Source organism: Pseudonaja textilis, chromosome 5 (genome assembly GCF_049901715.1).
Source record: "Pseudonaja textilis isolate UNSWEBS1 chromosome 5, rPseTex1.2, whole genome shotgun sequence".
Taxonomy (NCBI): domain Eukaryota; kingdom Metazoa; phylum Chordata; class Lepidosauria; order Squamata; family Elapidae; genus Pseudonaja; species Pseudonaja textilis.
This window is the reverse complement of record NC_141994.1, coordinates 5,053,817-5,074,343: the sequence shown is the minus strand read 5'-3', so window position 1 is coordinate 5,074,343 and position 20,527 is coordinate 5,053,817. Positions and strand designations below refer to the sequence as shown.

The 20,527-nt window shown below is 34.6% G+C and overlaps 1 protein-coding gene across 6 annotated transcripts in view; it reads right to left on the bottom strand.

The window, feature by feature from the left end:
• Window positions 1–20,527, bottom strand: part of MET (MET proto-oncogene, receptor tyrosine kinase) — a 118,686-nt gene that overhangs the window by 67,661 nt on the left and 30,498 nt on the right. For 5 of the 6 annotated variants that reach the window (XM_087934035.1, XM_087934039.1, XM_087934036.1 and 2 more), the window contains exons 2-3: window positions 18,355–19,572; window positions 5,336–5,527 (exon numbers count right to left, since the gene is read on the bottom strand). In XM_087934035.1, coding sequence (XP_087790161.1) covers window positions 5,336–5,527; window positions 18,355–19,557 — 1,395 coding nt within the window. In that variant the 5' untranslated portion in view covers window positions 19,558–19,572. The remainder of the gene's footprint in view (window positions 1–5,335; window positions 5,528–18,354; window positions 19,573–20,527) is intronic. The other variant, XM_087934040.1, reaches the window with a different exon arrangement.

The following is a 20,527-nucleotide window of genomic DNA, read 5'->3' as shown; positions in this document are numbered from 1 at the left end:
TGAAAGTAAGTAATCAGCCCGGAGTGCACGTCTACCAGATAAATTCTTTCCAGCATTTTATTACTATCAATTTATCTTAATATACATGCAAAATCTGAATTACCAATTAAACTCTACATGTGTCTGCATATCATTATTTTGAATGAAGTAACTTTCTGCTGTTTAATAAAACCGTACATAGTAACTTTTTATCACAATGTGGATCAACATTGGCAACTATATGTATGCAATTTAAGACTTTTTAAAAATAAAAATAAGGAGCTTGAAATTAAACCAAGTTCTGCCTGGGTTTTTTTAATGGATCTCTGGCAGGTATAAACCACTATCCAGAAGATATATACTCATAGTATATTATATTTTCAGCATGTCCTTCTAAAAGTAACACGTTTGAAGATCACTTTAGCTATACACTTTTCTAATCCATTCAATGTAATGGAATTTTTTTGAGGATTTTAACCATCATAATATTATATTAGAAAAATTGTTGCTTCAAGAATTGGTTTTATTTCAACATTTCTCATGTTGAGCACTCCAAATCTATGGTATCTGTCATAATTTCTGGATTAACTATTGGACAATTCATTTACTTGGACTAAGTTTGTTGCTACTATCATTACATTTTACGTAATTTAAGCATAAACTATTCAAATGAAGCAATTGCTTCATAAAAAGAACGGTACAGTAGTTTAAATGAAAGAAGTAGATAAGATTGACTATTCTACAGAGGTGAAAACTATATTAGTAACAAAGGATCAGTCCAACACCACAGTAAACCCAATGATGTTCATTTTATGTTTTATAAGATCACACCTTATTCTAGTCTTATTCCTTATGTGCAAAATTCCTAAACATCTGTAAAACACTGAGACAGATCAAATTTATAATTCCAGTGATAGAATCAACACTTAAAATATCATTGATCTCTTATAATGAGGATATGACCAGACAGATTATGGCCATTGGGGGGAACATCAATCAAAAGTACAGAACTTTGTAACAATGATTAGCCTTCAATGGACAAGATTCAACTTTTACCCACTGAAAATCTAACTCATAATACTGCTGGTTGAAATGGTATAATTCTTTTTATTTAACCACTGAAAAATTTATTATTCACTTTGCACTGAACAGCTGTACTGATATTGTATTCCCAGCCAAGTATCAACCACAATTACAACTGTAAGAAGCAGAAACAGCTGCAAAATCATGTTGGGGGTGGATGGGAGGAGGGAATGGAAAGAAAAGGGAAAATCTGCAAGAAGACTTGTCATACATCTTAGGGTGGATATAAAATAAATTTCTTTTCTTTTTCATGCATGACAGCTGTCTTAGTCAAATTATTAGCAGTCTGTTTTGTAACAGAAACTCAACAATATTTTATCAGCTCTGAAGTCAAGGATATTTAAAGACCAGTACAAAGTTTTCACACTTTTGTTTTAGCCAAAACAATTATGTATATGACTGTGAAGCACGTGTTCCGACAGGGAAAAAAAATATTCCCTACTCCCAATACAATTAGGCTCTAAAAAAAATTAAAAATGCAAGATTGCTGTTTGTACTTTAAATACTACATCTATTTCCAAGACTGATACTTAATTACCTTTAGCAGCTGGTATAAAATTTGTTTTTTTTGTTGATAAAATGACTTCATCTTCAACATAAAAATAGAAGATTGTAATTGTTTTCAGTAGTTCAGTATATATGATACAGACATATGCAATATTTGATAAAGAGATAGTATCCTTTTTCATTTTGAAAAATTAGACAAACCGAAAATTTGTTCTCTGATTTTCAGTTAATATGCTGATATGTTTGATTTATCTAATATTACTGGGATTCTTCTAGGTAGGTAATAGCTACAGACAGACTACACATCTGGTGGTCTTTTATTGATTCTGTTATTTTGGTAGGGGAAAAATAGTAATAATAATTTTAATAATACAGATGTTCCAGCCAGTGAGATTATTGCAAATTAATGTTTCCTGTGTTTTTGTTTATTTGTTTAAAACACTGGGCCTGATATGGCCTAACTGACACAGATATGATTCATCAACAGCACATGTTGTCTGAATGCAGATTAAAACACAACTGCAATTTTTAAAGTAGCTCAAGACCATTGTTCCATCTTTCTTTCCTGATGCCGCACACTTGGGTATTGCAACTGTCAGACTCAGTTGCTTGACATACAGAAATACTGTCAGTAGATGTTCCTTTCCCTGACATGTCAATGCTGTAGGGAATAGATTCTCATTGGCAAAGGTTATGCTTGTCCCACAAGTGTTTAAAGACCTGAGACCTGTTAGAAAAAAATGCTAGTGGTGAGAAAATGTTAGAAATACAGATGTAAAGTACTTGAATTTCTTGGCAATTACGTGTACTCTATAAGAACAAGTGCCCAAAGAACTTCAGTGCCCGAAGAACTGAAGTACAATTTCTGCAGATGATGAGTTGGAGTGTTTAACACATTTATAAGGCACTGTGGCTACTGATGGAAATTTGAAAGACCAAGCAGGCTTTCTGCCAAAAAGACAGCTAAGAGATAATGTGAGGATTGTCTTAAATATTATGGAATACTTACAATATCTTATTGAAAAACAGGCTGGCTTAATATTTTTAGATGCAGAGAAGGCCTTGGACAGCCTAAATTGGGCCTTTATGTTTAAGGTGCTGGAAGAAATGGACTTTGGAGAGAATTTTATCCAAGGAATTAAAGTGACCTAGACATCACAGAATGCAAAAATTGTCATAAATGGTGATCTAACTACATCACATGACATTCAAATTCAAGGATACTCCTTGGCCTCCCTATTGTTTACTTTGGTATTAGAAGTTCTGAGTAAAAGTATCGGACAAAATGATAAAATAAGGGGCATAAATATTAAGAAAGAAATTTATAAATTGAGGGCATTTGCTGATGATCTGGTTATATTTTTACAGAAATAATATAGAATACTTGATGAGGAAGCTGAATGAGTTTGGGACTTTGGCAGGTTTCAAAATAAATAAACAGAAAACAACAGTGCTGATCAAGAATATGTCTTCTCAGGATAGTGGTATTTGGAACAAAAAGTCGGGCTTTAGGGTTGAGAAAAAGGTGAAATACTTAGGGCAATGGTGGCTAACCTTTTTGGGTGTGCCAGCACCCAGAAGGCAATGAACATGTAAACACTGTATGATTCAGTGGGCAAGGAATTTTGGATATAATGTGTTGCTTGAACAATAGGAAAATAAGGGTCTAAAATTTACATTAAATTATAATCTTAAAGAAAATTTGTATAAGATGATGTATCATTGGTATTTAATACCAGATAAGTTATATAAGATGCATAAAGGTATGTCAAATAAATGTTGGAAGTGTAAAAGTAAAATAGGGGCTTTTTATCATCTATGGTAGACATGTGATAATGCAAAAAAAAAAAAAATTCTGGCGTATGATTCATATTTTAATACAGAAGATTTAGAAAATGGGGATAAAGATGAAACCAGAACTTTTCCTTTGGGGCCTAATGGAAAAACACTTGGAGAAAAACAATGGAAATTTGTTACTATACATATTGATAGCAGCAAGACTATTGTATGCAGAAAAATAGGACACTTTGATGCCTACCATGGACGAATGGTTGCAGAAGTTGACAGAGTTGGCTGAAATGGCAAAATTGACTATTTTGATTAAAGAAAAGAATGTAAGTACTTTTGTTTCCACATGGAGTTTGCTTCTGAAGTGGTTGAAGTAGAAAAGAATGAAACTTTGATTTTGGATTTTACCGATTAGATTTATAGATTTTTATAGAAACGGCTTGCTCATAATATTATTATGAAAAAATGTGATTTGATATTAATGCCTTGTTTTACTGCAACAGAGAGAGTAGGAAGTCAATGTTTCTTTTTCTTTTTTTCTTATCCTTCCTCACTTTTCTTCTCCCTCTTCCTCCCTATTGTTTTCCTATTTACTTCTGTGTTTTGTATCTTATTTTATTATATAACTCAATAAAAATGTTAAATGTTAAAAAGTCTGCCTCATAAAATGTGCACAATAACATAATCAAAGCTGATTTGTGCCCCAACCCTATGCAGTTACTTCAGAAGCTCAATGAATAGCAGAGGGATATTTGGGACAAAACTAGTGTAGGGTTGCACTGTCAAGATAGTTGTTACAATTAAGCACTCCAAAGGCGCTAATACTTAGCAGAAAGCTCAAACATGAAAATTCAGAAATTGTAACAAAGGTTCATAGGCAGACAGCTGCTGTTTTTCATTTTTTTAAATTAAAAGGTCCTCATCTCCTTATAGCAGTTTTTACAAAAAAAGTCCATAGCACAACTTACCTGCTAACAACATATTGATTGCACAATTCTGTACTAATGACATTTCAACATTTTATAAATAATTATGCCAATCATGTCTAAACAGAGTGTTAAGAGTATTTGATTTGTTCTAATATATAACTATTGTCCTTGTCCTGAGATTAACCAATCCTAATAACAGATATCACATTTAAATTTTGTTTATTATTGATAATCCCAAGAAACAGCATGGAAGAATATATTTGAAACTATTTCCCTTGCAACTATCTGCTTAACAAAATAAAGGAAATCCTAAATATGTTCTATCATATTCATATCCCTTCTCTTATTTTTTATGCCTAAAAGATGCATCACAAGACAAAAATATTAAGAACAGATAGGATGTTTACTTAGCATTAAAAGCAATTCATATGTTTTAGACTTTTGAAAATGTCAGCCTCTTCTCACAAAACTGGGGGAGGAGGGGAAGACTCCACAGATTATTAAAATACAATCTTGAAGACTATTTTTGCTCAGTAACTCAATGCAGAGGATATACACATTTCTGCTAATGGCACAGTGTATTTCAGACAATAGCATTCTTTTTAGTCCCATGGCTGGCCTTACCAAAGGAAACGTGCTCTGGAAGTTTTGTGTTAGATTTTCTAGACTTCAGTTTAATGAGGACAAAACGTATGAAATGATCTGACTTAGGACAGAAATGAGAAGAACGCTATTCTGAAATAGGAAAATCTTATTTTTATTTCTGTGGGGAGGGTATACAAATATTTTACATCAAGTGCTGGCTCTTTAAAGGAAGCTATAACAAATTAGAGTTCTATTCCCCATATCACATTTAATCATAAAACAATTTACTGAATATATTACCCTACTATTTGTCCACACAATTGCTGACTTTTCCTGCAAAGCAACTGGAGAGGTACAGCCTGCAATAAATACGCTGGTTACTATTTGAACGAACTGTTCAACTTATAAAAATGGATTTGTTGGAAAAACAGCAACAATAACAAGCAGTATATTATATTGCTTACTTGCATAAAGTGTCCTTCAGATGTCCCCAGATTTGCTATAGTAAGATCCCCTTTAACGAAGACAGATATAGAAGTTAAGAGGATAGTGTTGAATTGCTCTGTGAATAAGTCAATTCGCTGCAAAGCTGTAGTAACCTCCACCCGATACTCGTCATCTTGAGCTCCACAGTAAGAGGTATTTCTTAAAAAAGTCTGCAAGAAAACTAAATTTGTTTCAGCAAATCAGAAAAGACAGTAAAAATGACAGTACTTCAGTAGCTGACAATGTGGTAGGTAGGAGACCAGAAATATTGACTGAGTTTTGAAAAGTTTTATTAGATTTTAAAAGCAAGACAATATTATTACACTGCATAATTTACATGGTATTATGGAAAGCTTCCTCCCGCCCTACTTTAGTGATGTTCATGCGTTTTCAAATATTTCTAAACTATCAGACAAAGAGTCCACCAACACCAGTGGACGGCCAAAATCCACTACATTCTTTTAGATTTTTAGGCTTGCAAAGCAAGAGAATGAATTCTTGGTTGCCTTCTCAAACCAAAAATAATATAACTAATGATATAACTAAAAAAGGGAAACATCATCCTTTACAAATTCATTTCCTATAGTTTCTTCTAGATAGAGAACATGGGAGTATAATGCCAGCAAATAAGATTCTAAAAGATGTTGCAGCCAACTGAATAAAAATATTTGCACAATTTTGTTAAATACTTCATATATAAATATCTCAAGACTCATATACTGTTTACCCTATTTCTAGTAATATTGTCAAACTACATGGCTGATACTATTTTAAAAGGTCCAACATTCCTGCAAAACAAGATTTATGTCTTATTTGTATTAAGTCAGATGGCTTCTTGGAGTTTACACAGACAAAGAAATAGCAAAAATAGCTGATGATAGGCTGCTGTACTTTGGATTGTTAAAGCCCCAGACTTGGAATGTGGAAGTAGCAAGTACGGCATCTACAAGAATGTAGACCACCTGGTGATGGGCTGGTAGCTACAGCAGCATTCTGTGAAGTGTGTTTGGCTTGCTCAACTGCTGAAGGTTTTGCATGGCCGTTTCCTCTGATCAACTAAATGCAAAGCTACTCATGGACTACTTTGTTTTGAATGGGATTCTGTACTGCGAAGAGGCTTCTATGGGAATCTGGAGGCTGTGACATGGTAAGTGAATATAGGGTAAGCGTGCTCCAGAGCATCCTGGATGGAATGGATTATCTGAACTCTTTTCAATCAGGTTTCAGGATGGCTACAGGATTGAAATGGTATTGGTTTTGCTTTTTGATGATCGCTGGTGGGAGCAGGATGTGGTTAGTATATTCATGCTCTACCTGGCCTCTCCACAGTTTTCAATACTATTGATCAAGGTATCTGGGGGTTGGGTATGGGAAGCACTATGTTATCTGGTTCACTTCCTTCCTCAGAGGCTTTTTTCAGTCAGCTTTGATTGGGAGTGAGAGGTCCAACCTGTGGCCCAAGATTTACACAGAAGTTGGTGCTTTCTCCATTCCTGTTTAATATCTACATAAAGCAGCTAGGTGAGATCATTCATCATGTTGATGATACCCCGTTGTACATTTCTGCAAATTGTGAGTTAAATGATGGCTTGACCGCTTTTTCTTAGTATCTGGAAGGTGTTGAGGTCTATTTGAGCAGCAATAGGCTGAAACTGATGCAGGAGCTTTGAGTTCAGGATTTCTTGGTTCTTGGAGAATTACCATCTTTGGTCATGGTTGTACTCCCTCAGTAGGGCATAGTGGACCTCTGATTTCTGCTCAAGAAGCAGATGGCAGCTGTGGCCAGGAGGGCTTTGTGCAACTGATAGCTACATATAGTTATGCTCATGCCTGAACTAACATGCCCTTCTCACAGACATTCAAGCCCTAGTCACCTCCCATTTGGACAACCGTACCACATTCTACATAGGACCACTCTTGAAAGTATCCACCAGTTCAATTGGTTCAAAATATAGCAGCCTGCATAGTTTTGTGTAAATCTAGATTTGTGCATATGCCATCTCTTTTGTGGGAGTTGCACAGGTTGACGATTTGCTTCTAGGTCCAACTCAACATAATGGCTATCACTTTTAAAGCCCTACATGACTTGTGGCCAAGTTAGTTAAAGGACTGCCTCTCCCCAGTTACATACTGTGTACCTGGCCCACCAAAGCAGGAAGACCAAGTATGTTGTGGGTCCCATCTGTCAAATAAGTATATGTAGTGGAACTAAGAAAAAGGGCCTTCTCTGTTATTGTTCCCTCCTTATGGAATATTATTTCCCAAATATAAGATTAACCATGATACTTTTCCAGAAGGCCCAGAAGACATGGTTCTGCCAGTAGGCCTTGGACCCCCAGGTTGATATAGAGCTGATCAAGTGGCTGTTTGATTGTGTTTGTTGCTGCCACAGGGATGGTGTTGTTGTTATGGTTTCTGTACTATGGATTTTTAATCTTTTAAGCAACCCGGAATCGCCAGCCAGATAAATGTGTCTAATAAACAAACAAACAATAAATAAATAGATTAGTCTGGAAATATTTTAACTAACTCTTTTGATGTTGTAATTTTTACTGGCAAAGTACCCTCATAATATACCTTGGTAAACTGGGCTTAAAAAAGAATGCAGTTATGCTGCATTGACAATTCAATAATAATCTATTAATTGAATTATTTACCATTGATGCTTCATTTCTATTTTACATAGTAGAGACCATTGGCATTTTAATACTGGAGAATATATAATATACTTCAGTTCTAGAATGTGACTCTAATATATATTCAATAATGTAAAAATAACAAAAATGTAGCTATCTTTTAAAATCAATATTGTACTCATTTTTTACTGATTATTAAATTTAAAGATTAGTTTTAAAATTAAGGGGTATTATGCCATGACATATTGAAAAAATAATGGGAATGTGTCCTTTAAAAAGCAAGCCAGAATGTAATTGTAGCAATTCTGTTATTTCACATTTCAAATTTTAAAATGTTAATTGCCAGCAGAATTTGATAATCTTTTCAAAATACATAACCATTTCACGATGTCAATTTTTGAACCCCTTTCCATCCCCTATTTTTCCTACTTTTTGTTTTTGTATTTTATATTAAAAACTAATAAAAAAGCAGAGAATTTGGTCAACTTTTCAATATAGACACATGACAATGTCACATTTTTTTGAAATACATAATTTTTGAGTCTAATTGCTGCATTTCTATAATAACATCTAATTTAAATTATGCATTTCACCAGAAGCTGAAAAACTGGATTTTTAAAAATTCAACCCCTAAAATCTCTTGCCATTTATAGCGATGTGACTTCAATAGATGTTCAAAACATTTTTAGCATCCTCTTGCTCTCAACTGGGAGAGTTAACTATACCACTGAGTCAGTGGTGGTATTCAAATTTTTTTACGACCGGTTCTGTGGGTGTGGCGTGGTGTGGCTTGGTGGACGTGGCAGGGGAAGGATACTCTAAAATCCCCATTCTCTCTCCACCCCACTAACCTGATTTCCAGCTCCGTTCTCCTGTGAAGGGCAACCAAAGGAGACCCAGCCAATCAGCTGGGACTCCGATCAGCTGAGACTTGGGAGGCAGCGAATAGATGGGGGCGGGGGCAACCAGAGATGGTATTTACCGATTCTCCAAACTACTCAAAATTTCTGCTGTTCTCCAGAACTGGTCAAAACCTGCTGAATACCACCTCTGCAATGAGTATCAATTACTCCAGGGTGTCTTGGTCTTGAGTTGAACGGTTCTCAGGCTATTGGAAGATCATTCTAAAGGAAGGTGTGAAATCCTACTTTCCCACTATTTAATAAATATTGGTCCAAAATCTGCAATTCACATTTCCCCATCCCAAATAAGCTTCAAAAGAAATCCAAATTTCTGAACAGGGTTTGCTAAGACAAGATTGTACTGCATGCTAACAGCCAAAAGGAATACAGGAAGTATAAAATACTTTCCTCTCTTATGCAGACAAACACAGGTACACTTCAAAAAACCGTAGTTATTTTATTCATTAAAACTTTATTTAATTCATTCATTCATTTCATGCATTCCTTCTATCCTGCTTTTCTTTCGAGCAGGCTTTGACGATTCCAGAATGCTAAGCAAGATCTGACCTGCTTAGTACCCTGATCAGAGACCATCAAGAAATCTTGGAATATCCTGAGCTTAAATGAGAAGTTTAAAAAAAAAACCCACCACCCTGAAGAAATGTAGTAACAAATCACTTCCTCTTAAGTGCTTTGAGAAGTGCTTTCTCTTTACCTGCTTTTTTTGCTCAATGAAGGTCCCCAGGGAAAGAACACATTTGTGTTGCCAAAGGTCTGAGCTAAATGTTCAGAAATTAGTTTTAAATCTAGCCTGAAGTAGCCATGAGGCTCTAGAGGAAGGGTTCACAATGACAAGTGTATGGTTGGATTCCAGCTATATACCCTAAATGGATAAAAACAGCCTTAAAACATTTTTAATTGCCATTGCAAAGGTTAAATCTTTCAAAGCCACTTATTAAGGTAACTTGCCACAGAGAGTATCCATATCATTTAATTTATATGAGATAATTATGTATTTCTGTTTCACTTCCTCACCTCAAGGCTCCCTAAACTATTCGGTTGGCAGACAAAATGGAAAATTAAATTATCTCTGGGTTAAACATACATATATTCACTGCCAAATTCCAGTGACAAATCTCACAAATATTGTAGTTCAGTAAATGTTTTACTGGTATGTGGCTTACTTGTCTTTCTTCCTTTCATGCACTAGATAGAGTGAAAGTATAAAGTCCATTTGTGACTCATTCAGAAAAAAAAAAACTGCCTCTGATGTAGGTCAAAACTGGAATGTGATGATACAAACTCATTTCCTCCTTGACCAAACTTAAATTGTATTTTACTTGCTCATGCAATAATCTGTGAAGCTACTCTACAACTAATCTTCACAACATGGGTTTCCAAATTAATTTATTACTTTGGTTTTTAACAAAAAAAATCCTCTTACTTTAAATGAATGCTATTGCTTTGAGCAAGAATTTAGTTTTAATTAAGGATAACCCATTTTCTGTAAAAATGCACAAGGCAACTTATACAAAAATGAAAGCATAGAACAAAACTAACACATAAATACAGTATGGAAGAAAAAAGTTAAATAAAATTATTTTGTCTTAAATAACTGAGTGACTTCACAACTGATCAGATCTGAACCTAGCTTTCCTAGGTAAACCCAACATAGCACATATGACCAGAGGCAAATTAATACAAATTATGTGTTTAACATTTTTCGAACTGACATCTCAAACTCTAACATCTAAATTTTGTCATAATAAATACTCATGAAAATAACTAACGATCACTGCCAAAATTATCTGCTCCATAAGGATGATTTTATTAATGCATTTCAAATCACTCTGAAAGAAATCTGTATGAACTTGAACTAAATAGAATTTAAAAAGAACTGAACAAGTAGCTTCATGGTTTTCATCTGTTCATGTATGAATTATTTAATTACTAAAGTAATATATTGCTTGAACTGAATATTGCATTTTATACAAATAATGTGGGGAAATTGATACCTATAACCTGTTTTGCAGAGTTTTGTAAGTTCTGAACATAATGCAAGCTGCCACTAATTCTTATAACACTATATAAGATGAAAGTCATCATAATTTCAGATATTATATATTGTTTTACATTTTATTGTGAAAATAATAACTCTCGTTATCATGAAAACTTTTATGTTCCTGGGTATGGAGCTGGAGTATTGGTGTGAACTTGTGATATGCTACTTTATTTAGACTGGCTTGGTCTCCTAATTGTTGTATGTGCTATTTGTATTATATTTTGTATTTTTTTACTTGTGGTAGATCAACCAAGAGTTGTTTTGTGAGATGATGGCTATATAAATTGAATAAATAAATAAAGGTGGTGTACCTTTCTATATTTTTGTTTTTATCTTAATTTGCAGATGTTCATGTCATAAACATGTCAGCTTCAAATAAATAACAGATTTATTTATGAAGCAAGAATTCGAACTCAAGCTTTCTGATAACATTCTAATCTGTAAATAAGTATCTCTATCTAAAACAGTAAAAAAAATAAAAAAATGTGTATTCAAAGTAAGATATTTCAAAATTAAAAAAGTTGTTGCACAGTGGTTGAATTCAATTCAACAAGTATATAAAATAGGAAGTGTGTCTTCAAACCAATTCAGGTCAATAGCAGTAATTGTTAAATGTACAGTAAATATTTTTGCATCTGCTATGAATTTAATATTCTGTATTTCCAGGAACCCTTAGTGTTCATTTACTGATAAAGGAAAAGCAAACAGGTTTATGCTAATGTTAAGATTATATAAGGAAAAAAAAGATAAATGCTGATGTAATTAACTAATACAAATTAAAAACATAGCACATTTTATTTTCAAAGATCTTTCATCGTATTATTCACTTTTGGTATTGATTACCACTGCATCAATTCTTGTAATCTGGTTAGTGCATTAGCACTAAGTAAATAGTATTGATTTAGGTACATGTATAATGGATATATGCATTCTTTGTATTTTGCCTGTTCTCTTTGTGTTATGGCAAAGGCAACACATGGCAAAAATGCTACCCAAGGCAAAAACAAACAAACATATTTGCTGCAGAACAGTATGTACTTCCTGATCAAGATAGGTTTTAACAATTGCTTATATCAATAATACTTTGGAAATATTTAATTAATACTTTAGACTTTTCCCCAATATCATAGATCCATCAATCCTTGCTTAGTAGAAACCATGCCAGCATGAATTTTTATACCCTACTAAAAATCCATCTCTTTCCCGTTTTTGGTAATTGTCAGTTGTCTGACTTCCCTCTCGAGGTAAGGGATGACGAGGTCTTTGTCAGGGTTAGAATAAAGGTGAAGTAATATTTATTTTAAAAGCATTTATGACTTCTCGTATCAACATGTGGTTTTTAACACAGGTACCACAGATTGCTTTGAATCTGACTCATTCATGGCTTGGAAGAAAGACAAAGCAACATTATAGGACACAGCAATAAAAAAGAAGCTACCAGAACATATTTGTGGTATAGTTTAGGAGTAATGAAGATATGTCATAATAAAAATGGGAACGGTCATAATTTTACAGGCAAACCTATATTCAATCCTGCATTCAATGAATGCTTAAGATGTAATGGATTTCCTTCCCAGGTTTGATATGCCAAGTTCTTCACTGGCAGAACACATAACAGGAAACTATAAATTGCTTGATTAAGCTATAAATTTATGGCACAGAGGATCCCATTGATTAGTTGTAGATGTATAATTCAATTTAATCTTGCAATCACTGGGTATGCTATCATTCCAGAAACCAGCTGTATATCCCCATTTTTCTGTATCCTGCACAGAGGTGGATTTGAAGCTGTACATATGCAGATAGATAACTCAACAAGACGTCCATAACAAATTACATTTATTGGTTCATCAGGTATCCTCATCACTCATGATTGTGATGAAGTTCTTCTTTTAATGACCAATCCTTTGTATATTATGCCTTGTAGTAAAAGATGGTTATCTCCTAACCCATCTCGTAGCGATAGAAAGAAGGTGCCATGAGTAAGAGAGTTCAGACAAAGAATGAGGAAAACCCCTCGAGGGTCAAACTAGTGACCAATCAGGTTTACAGATGTGGTCACGTGACATAAACTACATTTCCCAGGATACCCTTTAACTACATTTACCATGATGCATTTCCTTAAGGGGACAGCTCATAATTCCTAAGTAACTATCCAATTCCCATAGACTGTCTGGGACAGCACGACTATTATTTAATTAATATGTGAATTGTCAAAATTCAAATAATATATCATATAAAAAGCAAAAAGAATTTCAGCAGGAGGTGGATGATGCACTATTTCTACAGCAAAGTCTGTACGGCCACTAATTATTTCTTAGTTAAGCGAAGACAATATTCATGATTTAGAAGAATTAGCTATGTTGGAGAAATAAAGACAAATAAATGGTGTGATTAAATAAGAATTAAATTGTCCTAATTTACACAAAATATCATAAACAACTTCCTATATGAAGTATTCTAATAGAAAGGTAGAATGAACGCCAGTTTGCTGTAGTTTAAGACATCAGGCTAAAAACCAGGAGACCTTGAATTCTACTCCTGCATCAGGCACAAAGCCAGTTGGGTAACCTTGAGTCACTTACTTTCTCTCAACCCCAGGAAGGAGGCAATGGCAAATACTACTAAAAAAAATTGCCTAGAAAACTGCATGGTCAGGTATTCAGAATTCAACATGACTGAATGGAAAAAAACAGGATGGAGTAAAGTAAATCCAAGACCACAGCATAAGATGAGAGAAAATGTAACTCTTGAAAAACGTGGCCAGTGGTGAGGGATGTTTGGAGTTGTCATTCAGAGCCATTTAAATGTGTTGATAAGTTGTCTCTTGATCAACACAATTGATTGGAATTCACATTTATTTATTTAGTAAATGTAAATGCCACCTATTTTGCCATAGGCAAATCTAGACAGTTTACAATAATTAAGCATGATAATACACATCAATTATCATCCTACCACAACTCCTCTCATCTTGATTTGGATTATGATTACATCTTCACGAAAGCAAGGCAAGAATTAAAAATTATTTCCATTGCAATGTTCATATATCACTTGTATAGGCATATGTTAACATTGTTTATTATTTATTATAGAAAGGAAATCCTGATTAAGATGTTTTCTTCTAAATGAACATGATATACAATATCCCAGGTAAAGGTAAAATACTGTAGATCAATAAAATTAGTGAACTTTGAATAACAAAATGATATTGCCACTTAGAGCTGGTTCTATTTACATTTGAAAACAAAAGCAAAGCTGGTTTTGTGCAATTTAGACGTATTTTTGCATTGTTATGGATGGCAAGCTAAAGTAATAATGATGGGATATAAACTGATTTAGTGTACAATGTTTTATATATAAGAGCTTAGTGAATCAGATGTCAGTGATAAACCAAGACACTTATGGGAAGGTAGTTAGGTCACTGCTGCTAGGTGGGGGAGGGAGCAAGGAATTGTGAGAGTGGCTGGGAAACTGTCACAGAACATTGAAAATGAAAATCACATGACCATAGCAGCAGCCAAGCAGCAGCCAGTAGCACTGAAGCAGCCACCGCTTTCCCAAATGTCATTCCCTCGGGAGGCATGGGTGCCAGATTTTAGTCACATTCTGCAAATTAATCCATCTGAAGTTCCTTGGTTAAAAAATTGTTGGCCTTTAACAGTTTCTCCCAATTAAAAGTCATAATGATGAGGGTTTTAGTAATATATAGTTGCTAGCCTATAAATCTTACTTTTCACTTTGTATTGAACAAACTGGTCTCTAAACTATACCGCCAGGCTGCAAAAATACTGTTGGAAGGATTTAAAAGCATTGAGTTTGAAGACCCAGAAACTCTTATTAAAGTTAGACACTGTTATTTCCTCTACAGAAGAAATAAGCCAAGTAGAAACTTTGTTTACTTGTGTTCTATGTCTATTGTGTCCTAGGTCTATTCAAATTTGACCCAATGTTTTTTTTTTTCAAGGTTAAAAGTAGATATTAATGCAGTAGACAGTGTTATGTATTCCAGAAAGTAACTGGAATTGAACTGGAAGAAAAATGTAAAATAATCCTGCAACCCTGTATTTTATGAATTTGTAATGCGTAAGTTTTTAAACATGAGAATCTGTTTAAAACAAGTGATAAGAACTGTCTAGACATATGACCAGAAAACCTGCTATGAGAAGATGAAAAAAGCTTATACTTGTAAAATATGTTGGTGTTGTTTTATCTTTATTAAATGTTGCTATACCCAAAGGACAAAAGATCAATAAAGCTCCTTTGGTTTCCTGATGGAAGGCTGCAATTACTTCTTCCCATTAGAAAATAAGCATAATTCAATTTCTTTCATCTATCATCTTAATAAATAAATATCACTGTATGTTTATTTCACTGTCTCTTTTTATTTGATTTCAGGGGACTCTTCATTTCACTCTACTGTTTTTTTCTCTCTTGCCTTTATCTGCATTTCCACATTCAGCATGTTTTGATAGAATAAAACAATGCAAAGAGATAACAAATAAAAATGATGAAAAATTGAGTTCTTCCAAAAGTAGAAGTCTTAATTACCCAATTTTAACAGGACTACACTGAATCAAACTGAAAGAACTACCATCCTTTAATAAGTCATGCTGAAAATGACCAAAACTGAATTTCTTCCCAGATTTACTATATTTCAGTTTCTGCATCATTAAAGTGGCAACACCCCCAATCCACAGATAAATTGTTCAAAACCTTCCAAGATGGTTTGTCAACTTTCTTTTAATTTCAGTGAAAACTATTCTAAGGCCACTCTTCTCTTTCCCATGAATTCTTGAAGACTTATTCCTATGAAAATAAAATTAAAATAGACAAAATGACAAAACCCTTGAATCTCATTCCTTTTTTATTTGGCCGTATGATACCACTGCTCTGTCCACTGCACTGGTGACCAGGTGGCTTCCTGGGTACCAAGTCAAGCTGCTAGTTATCAATTCCATGACTATTTGAGGCAGGACAGGTTTTGCCCATCTATTTGGGCAGAGCAGGTGCATTTAGGTTTTTTGATTAAACAATGCCATGTATCAGAACATCTGTGCAGCTTCCCCACAGATGATGTTCATAAAATCACTAAAAAACTAGGCTATTTTTCTGGTGGTAAGGTGGCTGTTGAGCCGCTGTTAAGTTTCTTATTCTTTGTTTGTCTTCTGATCCATGAACACGAATATTAGCCATGATTGTATTGTTCCAGAGTTACTGGAAATAGGATAGGTCTCTACATAAATAAATACTTAAATATTTTGGAGGCCTTGCAGTAGAAATTTTGGAAAGATTTCTGATGTACTGCCCCCCCCCCCCCAAACACAGATACCCTGTTTCTCCAACAATACGGCCTCCCCCAATAGGAAGTCCCAGCATGTTTTATAGGCATGAAATGAAATTAAGCCCTTCCCCCCAAATTAAGGCCTATTTAAAACATGCAAAATGGGGGGGGGAATGGTGGAGGGGCTTGCTGTGAGGAAGTACTTTTGTTGCACACCCGGATATGGTGCTGCCTGCGTTGACCCCGATACGAAGTGCCCCACCAACGCCGAGGTCAACATCCAAGCCATCGCTGCCCACCCACCCAAAGATGCAAGGGGGGGGAATTATGTCACCCCCGAAAAGACAGCCTAGCCATTTTTTCGGGGCTCAAAAAAAAAATAAGACCTGGCCTTATTGTATGAGAAACACGGTAGTTCTTGCTTAACAACCCTAATCGGAAACTGAAATTTCTGTTGCTACGTAAAATGGTTATTAGATGAACTATCACATAATCACGCCGCTTAGAAATGGTAGGAGCAGCAATTCCAATTGCTACAGTTAAGAGAGGACCTGCTGCTTCTCCTACCCTGCCACACTCACCTTTGCTTTAACTCACCACACCTGCTCATCTCCCCATCTCCTCCCTTTACATGGCCCTGCGCTTTGCTACCTGATATTTGCCATCTTTTCCCAACAAGGCTTACTCAGCTAAGGCACCTGCTGGGCCTTCGTGCAGCCTTGCGAGATCAGCTAGGAAGGGCAGGAGAAGCGGAAGACTGAACAGCGGGGCAGGTACAGAGCAGCCAAATGAGATGGGGAGGAAAAAGGTGGTTGGCGGTAACGAAGCAGTGCTGCTGTGGTAAGTATGTGCAGGCTGCCAAGTACCGTCCTTTTTAGCACATGCCTGGGTCCAGCCAAAAACCATTATTCCGAGGACCAGCGATAATTACTACTCATTCAGCACTTTATAACTTTGAATGAATGTGGTTGAATGCTTGTTAAGTGGAGACTATCTGTACCTGCAGAAAAATCAGTATTTTTTTTTAAATGAAAAGATTGGAAAAGGATAATAGATCTTAATTACTTGATACCACATCTGTACCAATATTCTATATTAGCCTGCATACCTCTCTCTGATTAAAACGCATATCTTGAAATTATGTATTGTTGATTAGATAATCATACTTTTTAATATCCTAATGCATTCAATACTGGCATCTTTGAAATGTTCTCCAATGACAAATATTTTTCCAGCAAATAGAAACTCACCAATGATTCTGTCAATATATTTACTGAAATACTTTGTGAAAAAATTATTAAGCTGGTATAGATCATTTTAAAAATATTTTTAAAATCATATTCATAGTAATACAACAGGAAAAGACTAAACAATAATCTATGATTATGGAAGAATATTCAGCTTGAAATGTTGAATTATCTTCTGAAGAAAAATGAGTAAAAGAAACTAAGATTTGAGGACAATAAATAAGTTGAACTAAGCGCTAAAGAAAGATACAAAGTTGTATATATTTCATTTTAAAAATCCTAGAAAGTGTAAATAACCATTTATTTCATTTCTAAATAACCATTATATTTAATTCATGTACTGTTTAATTTAAGTGCTTTAACTTCAAACCATTCATGTTTAGTTTGAATGAAGTATGTTTTATTCATCTACTTGTGATTCATCTTGTGGTTTAACTGAAAGATTATGCAGGAACAAAATCACTTTGTGAAAGTATGGCACTTGGCTTTATTAAAGCTGAGTAGAGTTCTTGTGACTTGTGTTTTCAACACTGCCCATTTTCCTTCTGATTAGAAAAAAAACAGGGCTTAGGTTTATACTATCTCTAATGCAAACTCTAATTTCTGAATACATCTTTCAATGACTTTTATATCCAACACTTAAAACAACTATTTTATGTGAATATAAATCACAATTGGCAGTAACTAGCATTAATAGTGAAACTGAAGCACATTAAGACGTCCTGGATCAAAGCCAAAGCATAGTCCAAGATAATAGCTATTTTTCATTATTAAAATCAGCCTAGTCACATATTCAATACTGGAAGATTCAGTGAGAATTAGACAGTGTTACATAATTAACATCCTGTAATATAATCCATACTTACCTTGTTCAGACAGTATTTGTTGGTGTTCTTATAGAGATGCTGCAGACATTTCATGTTTTGTTTGTCTACAATCTTGCCAAAGAATTCATTAATGGTTTTGATAGAAACTGCACAAACAGCAGATTTAGGAGTCGGGTTTGAAGAGTCTGGTTTACTTTGGGCAAAAGCACCAAATAAAATATCATCATTCATATTAAGGCCCATTTGCTGGGCTAAGGTTGCACCTGGCTTACCAATATATGCAGCTTGTAAAATATTAAAAACCTCATTTGACCTCTTAGCTGACCTCTTCTTACGTTTTTCAGTGTAAATGCATTCAAGGGGCATTTCCACGTATGAATGCAACTCAGAATCAAAAGAACAAAACCGTATAATCCTTGTATGAAAAGCTTGGGAGTCAAGAGATTCTCTTTGAACAGTAAGGAAGTACACAAAATGGTCCTTTTCAAATGCATGAACATACTTGATGGGGTATGAATCCCTGAATTCTGGAAGAATGTCAATGTAAGAATAAGCCGTGAGGAACTCAAATCCATCCAGAGTTTCTTTTAATCTTCGAACAGATATTGAATGAAGTAAATGGTCATGCTGGGGTGAATTACTTACAGTATTGCCAACATAGAAGTATACAAATCTTTCTTTTTCTGCCACCAGAATTTTGGTTCCTAAGGGGCTTACAACACAGTCAGGACACTCATCTGACTCCTCATCCATCAGTTTGGAATACATGCAGTGTACTCTACTTCCAATGTCAGCAGGATTATCAGGATAAATGACATGGCGTTGACAGGTTCCTTTGGCTACGCTACCACAGCTGATAAGATGATGATCGTAGTATGTTTCAAAGAGCAGAGCCATGTTAATGTTATCTGTCCAAATATCAGATTGATTTCCTTTAGGCTTACATTCATCACATGGAGCACAACTTGGATTCTCCAGAACAGGTCCAGTCTTGTATTCGTAGACGTTCTGAAGAGTTTCATTTAAGACATAGATTTTATTGACTGCACCTACATACAGGTGCTGTTTGTAGAGAATAATATTTTGTATCGGGGTTTCTGCAATGAAATGTGGAAGTTGGTACTGGATGCTCAAATTCATCTCTGGCTTTGAACCTGCTTCTTTACATTTGCCATTGCTCTTCTGTACCAAGGTAGACAAGAATAATATAATTCCAAAGGGAGAAGTAGCGAAAAGGTTCATAATTGCAGATTTATCCTGTCAAAAGACATTTTAAGAAAGATTTATTATCACATGATTAATCAACAGAACTGTTTGTCTAAGCTATATTATTTATTCACAGCATTTATACCATAAATTCAGGGTAAAAGGCTTCTAGAGCAGCTTACATAATACAAAATCAAATACTGCCCTCAGGCCTAAAATGACACAAGACTAAAATGACACAAGACTGAATGAAATGGATTTGGGGAAAGTAAAAGCAAAGAAGGAACCTTAGGTTAAAACAATTGTTTTATCATTTCTAAAATAGGCAATTATAATAGAAATGGTTTGCTCAGGAATCTTCATTTAAGACTACGCTCCTAGAAAAACAGGCATTTCCCAAGATGTAGAATTAATGATACTAGGGTTAGGGCAAAAAAATACAAAAAAACCCAGGCAGTAATTCATTCTGAAACAATATGTCAACATTCCAGTTATTCCTGCTATAATTTTAAATATTTTATGAGAACACTGCTTGCAAATATTAACTGTTTTTGAAAATCATGAGCTGAAGCCAAGATCAACTGTATAGGTTTGCTAGAGAAATTTAATCAGTCACTTTTGCTTGGCTCTTCCTGCCAGCAATAGCAATTCATCGGGTATGCAAAACTTTCTTCAAAAAGAGCTTCGTAATGTACTTGAGGTAACATAAAGTACTTCTCTTCAAATCATTAAAACAGTACATAACTATAGCCACATGTGGATCCAGAGAGAAACAGCTTATGCAAGCAACTATGCAAGTCTGAGAAAATTCATGACTGGTTTAATTCTTTAAAAAAAATTTTTTTTGTACATCTTCCCAATACATTATATTACACATCTTTAAAAAGATTTATATAACAGAACATGGCATATCTTGTTTTACTTAGTATTATGTTATAACTAAGACACTGTCATCCTCACAAGGCCAGCATTTCTTGTTTCAGATTCAAACTTGTTTTTTAATATA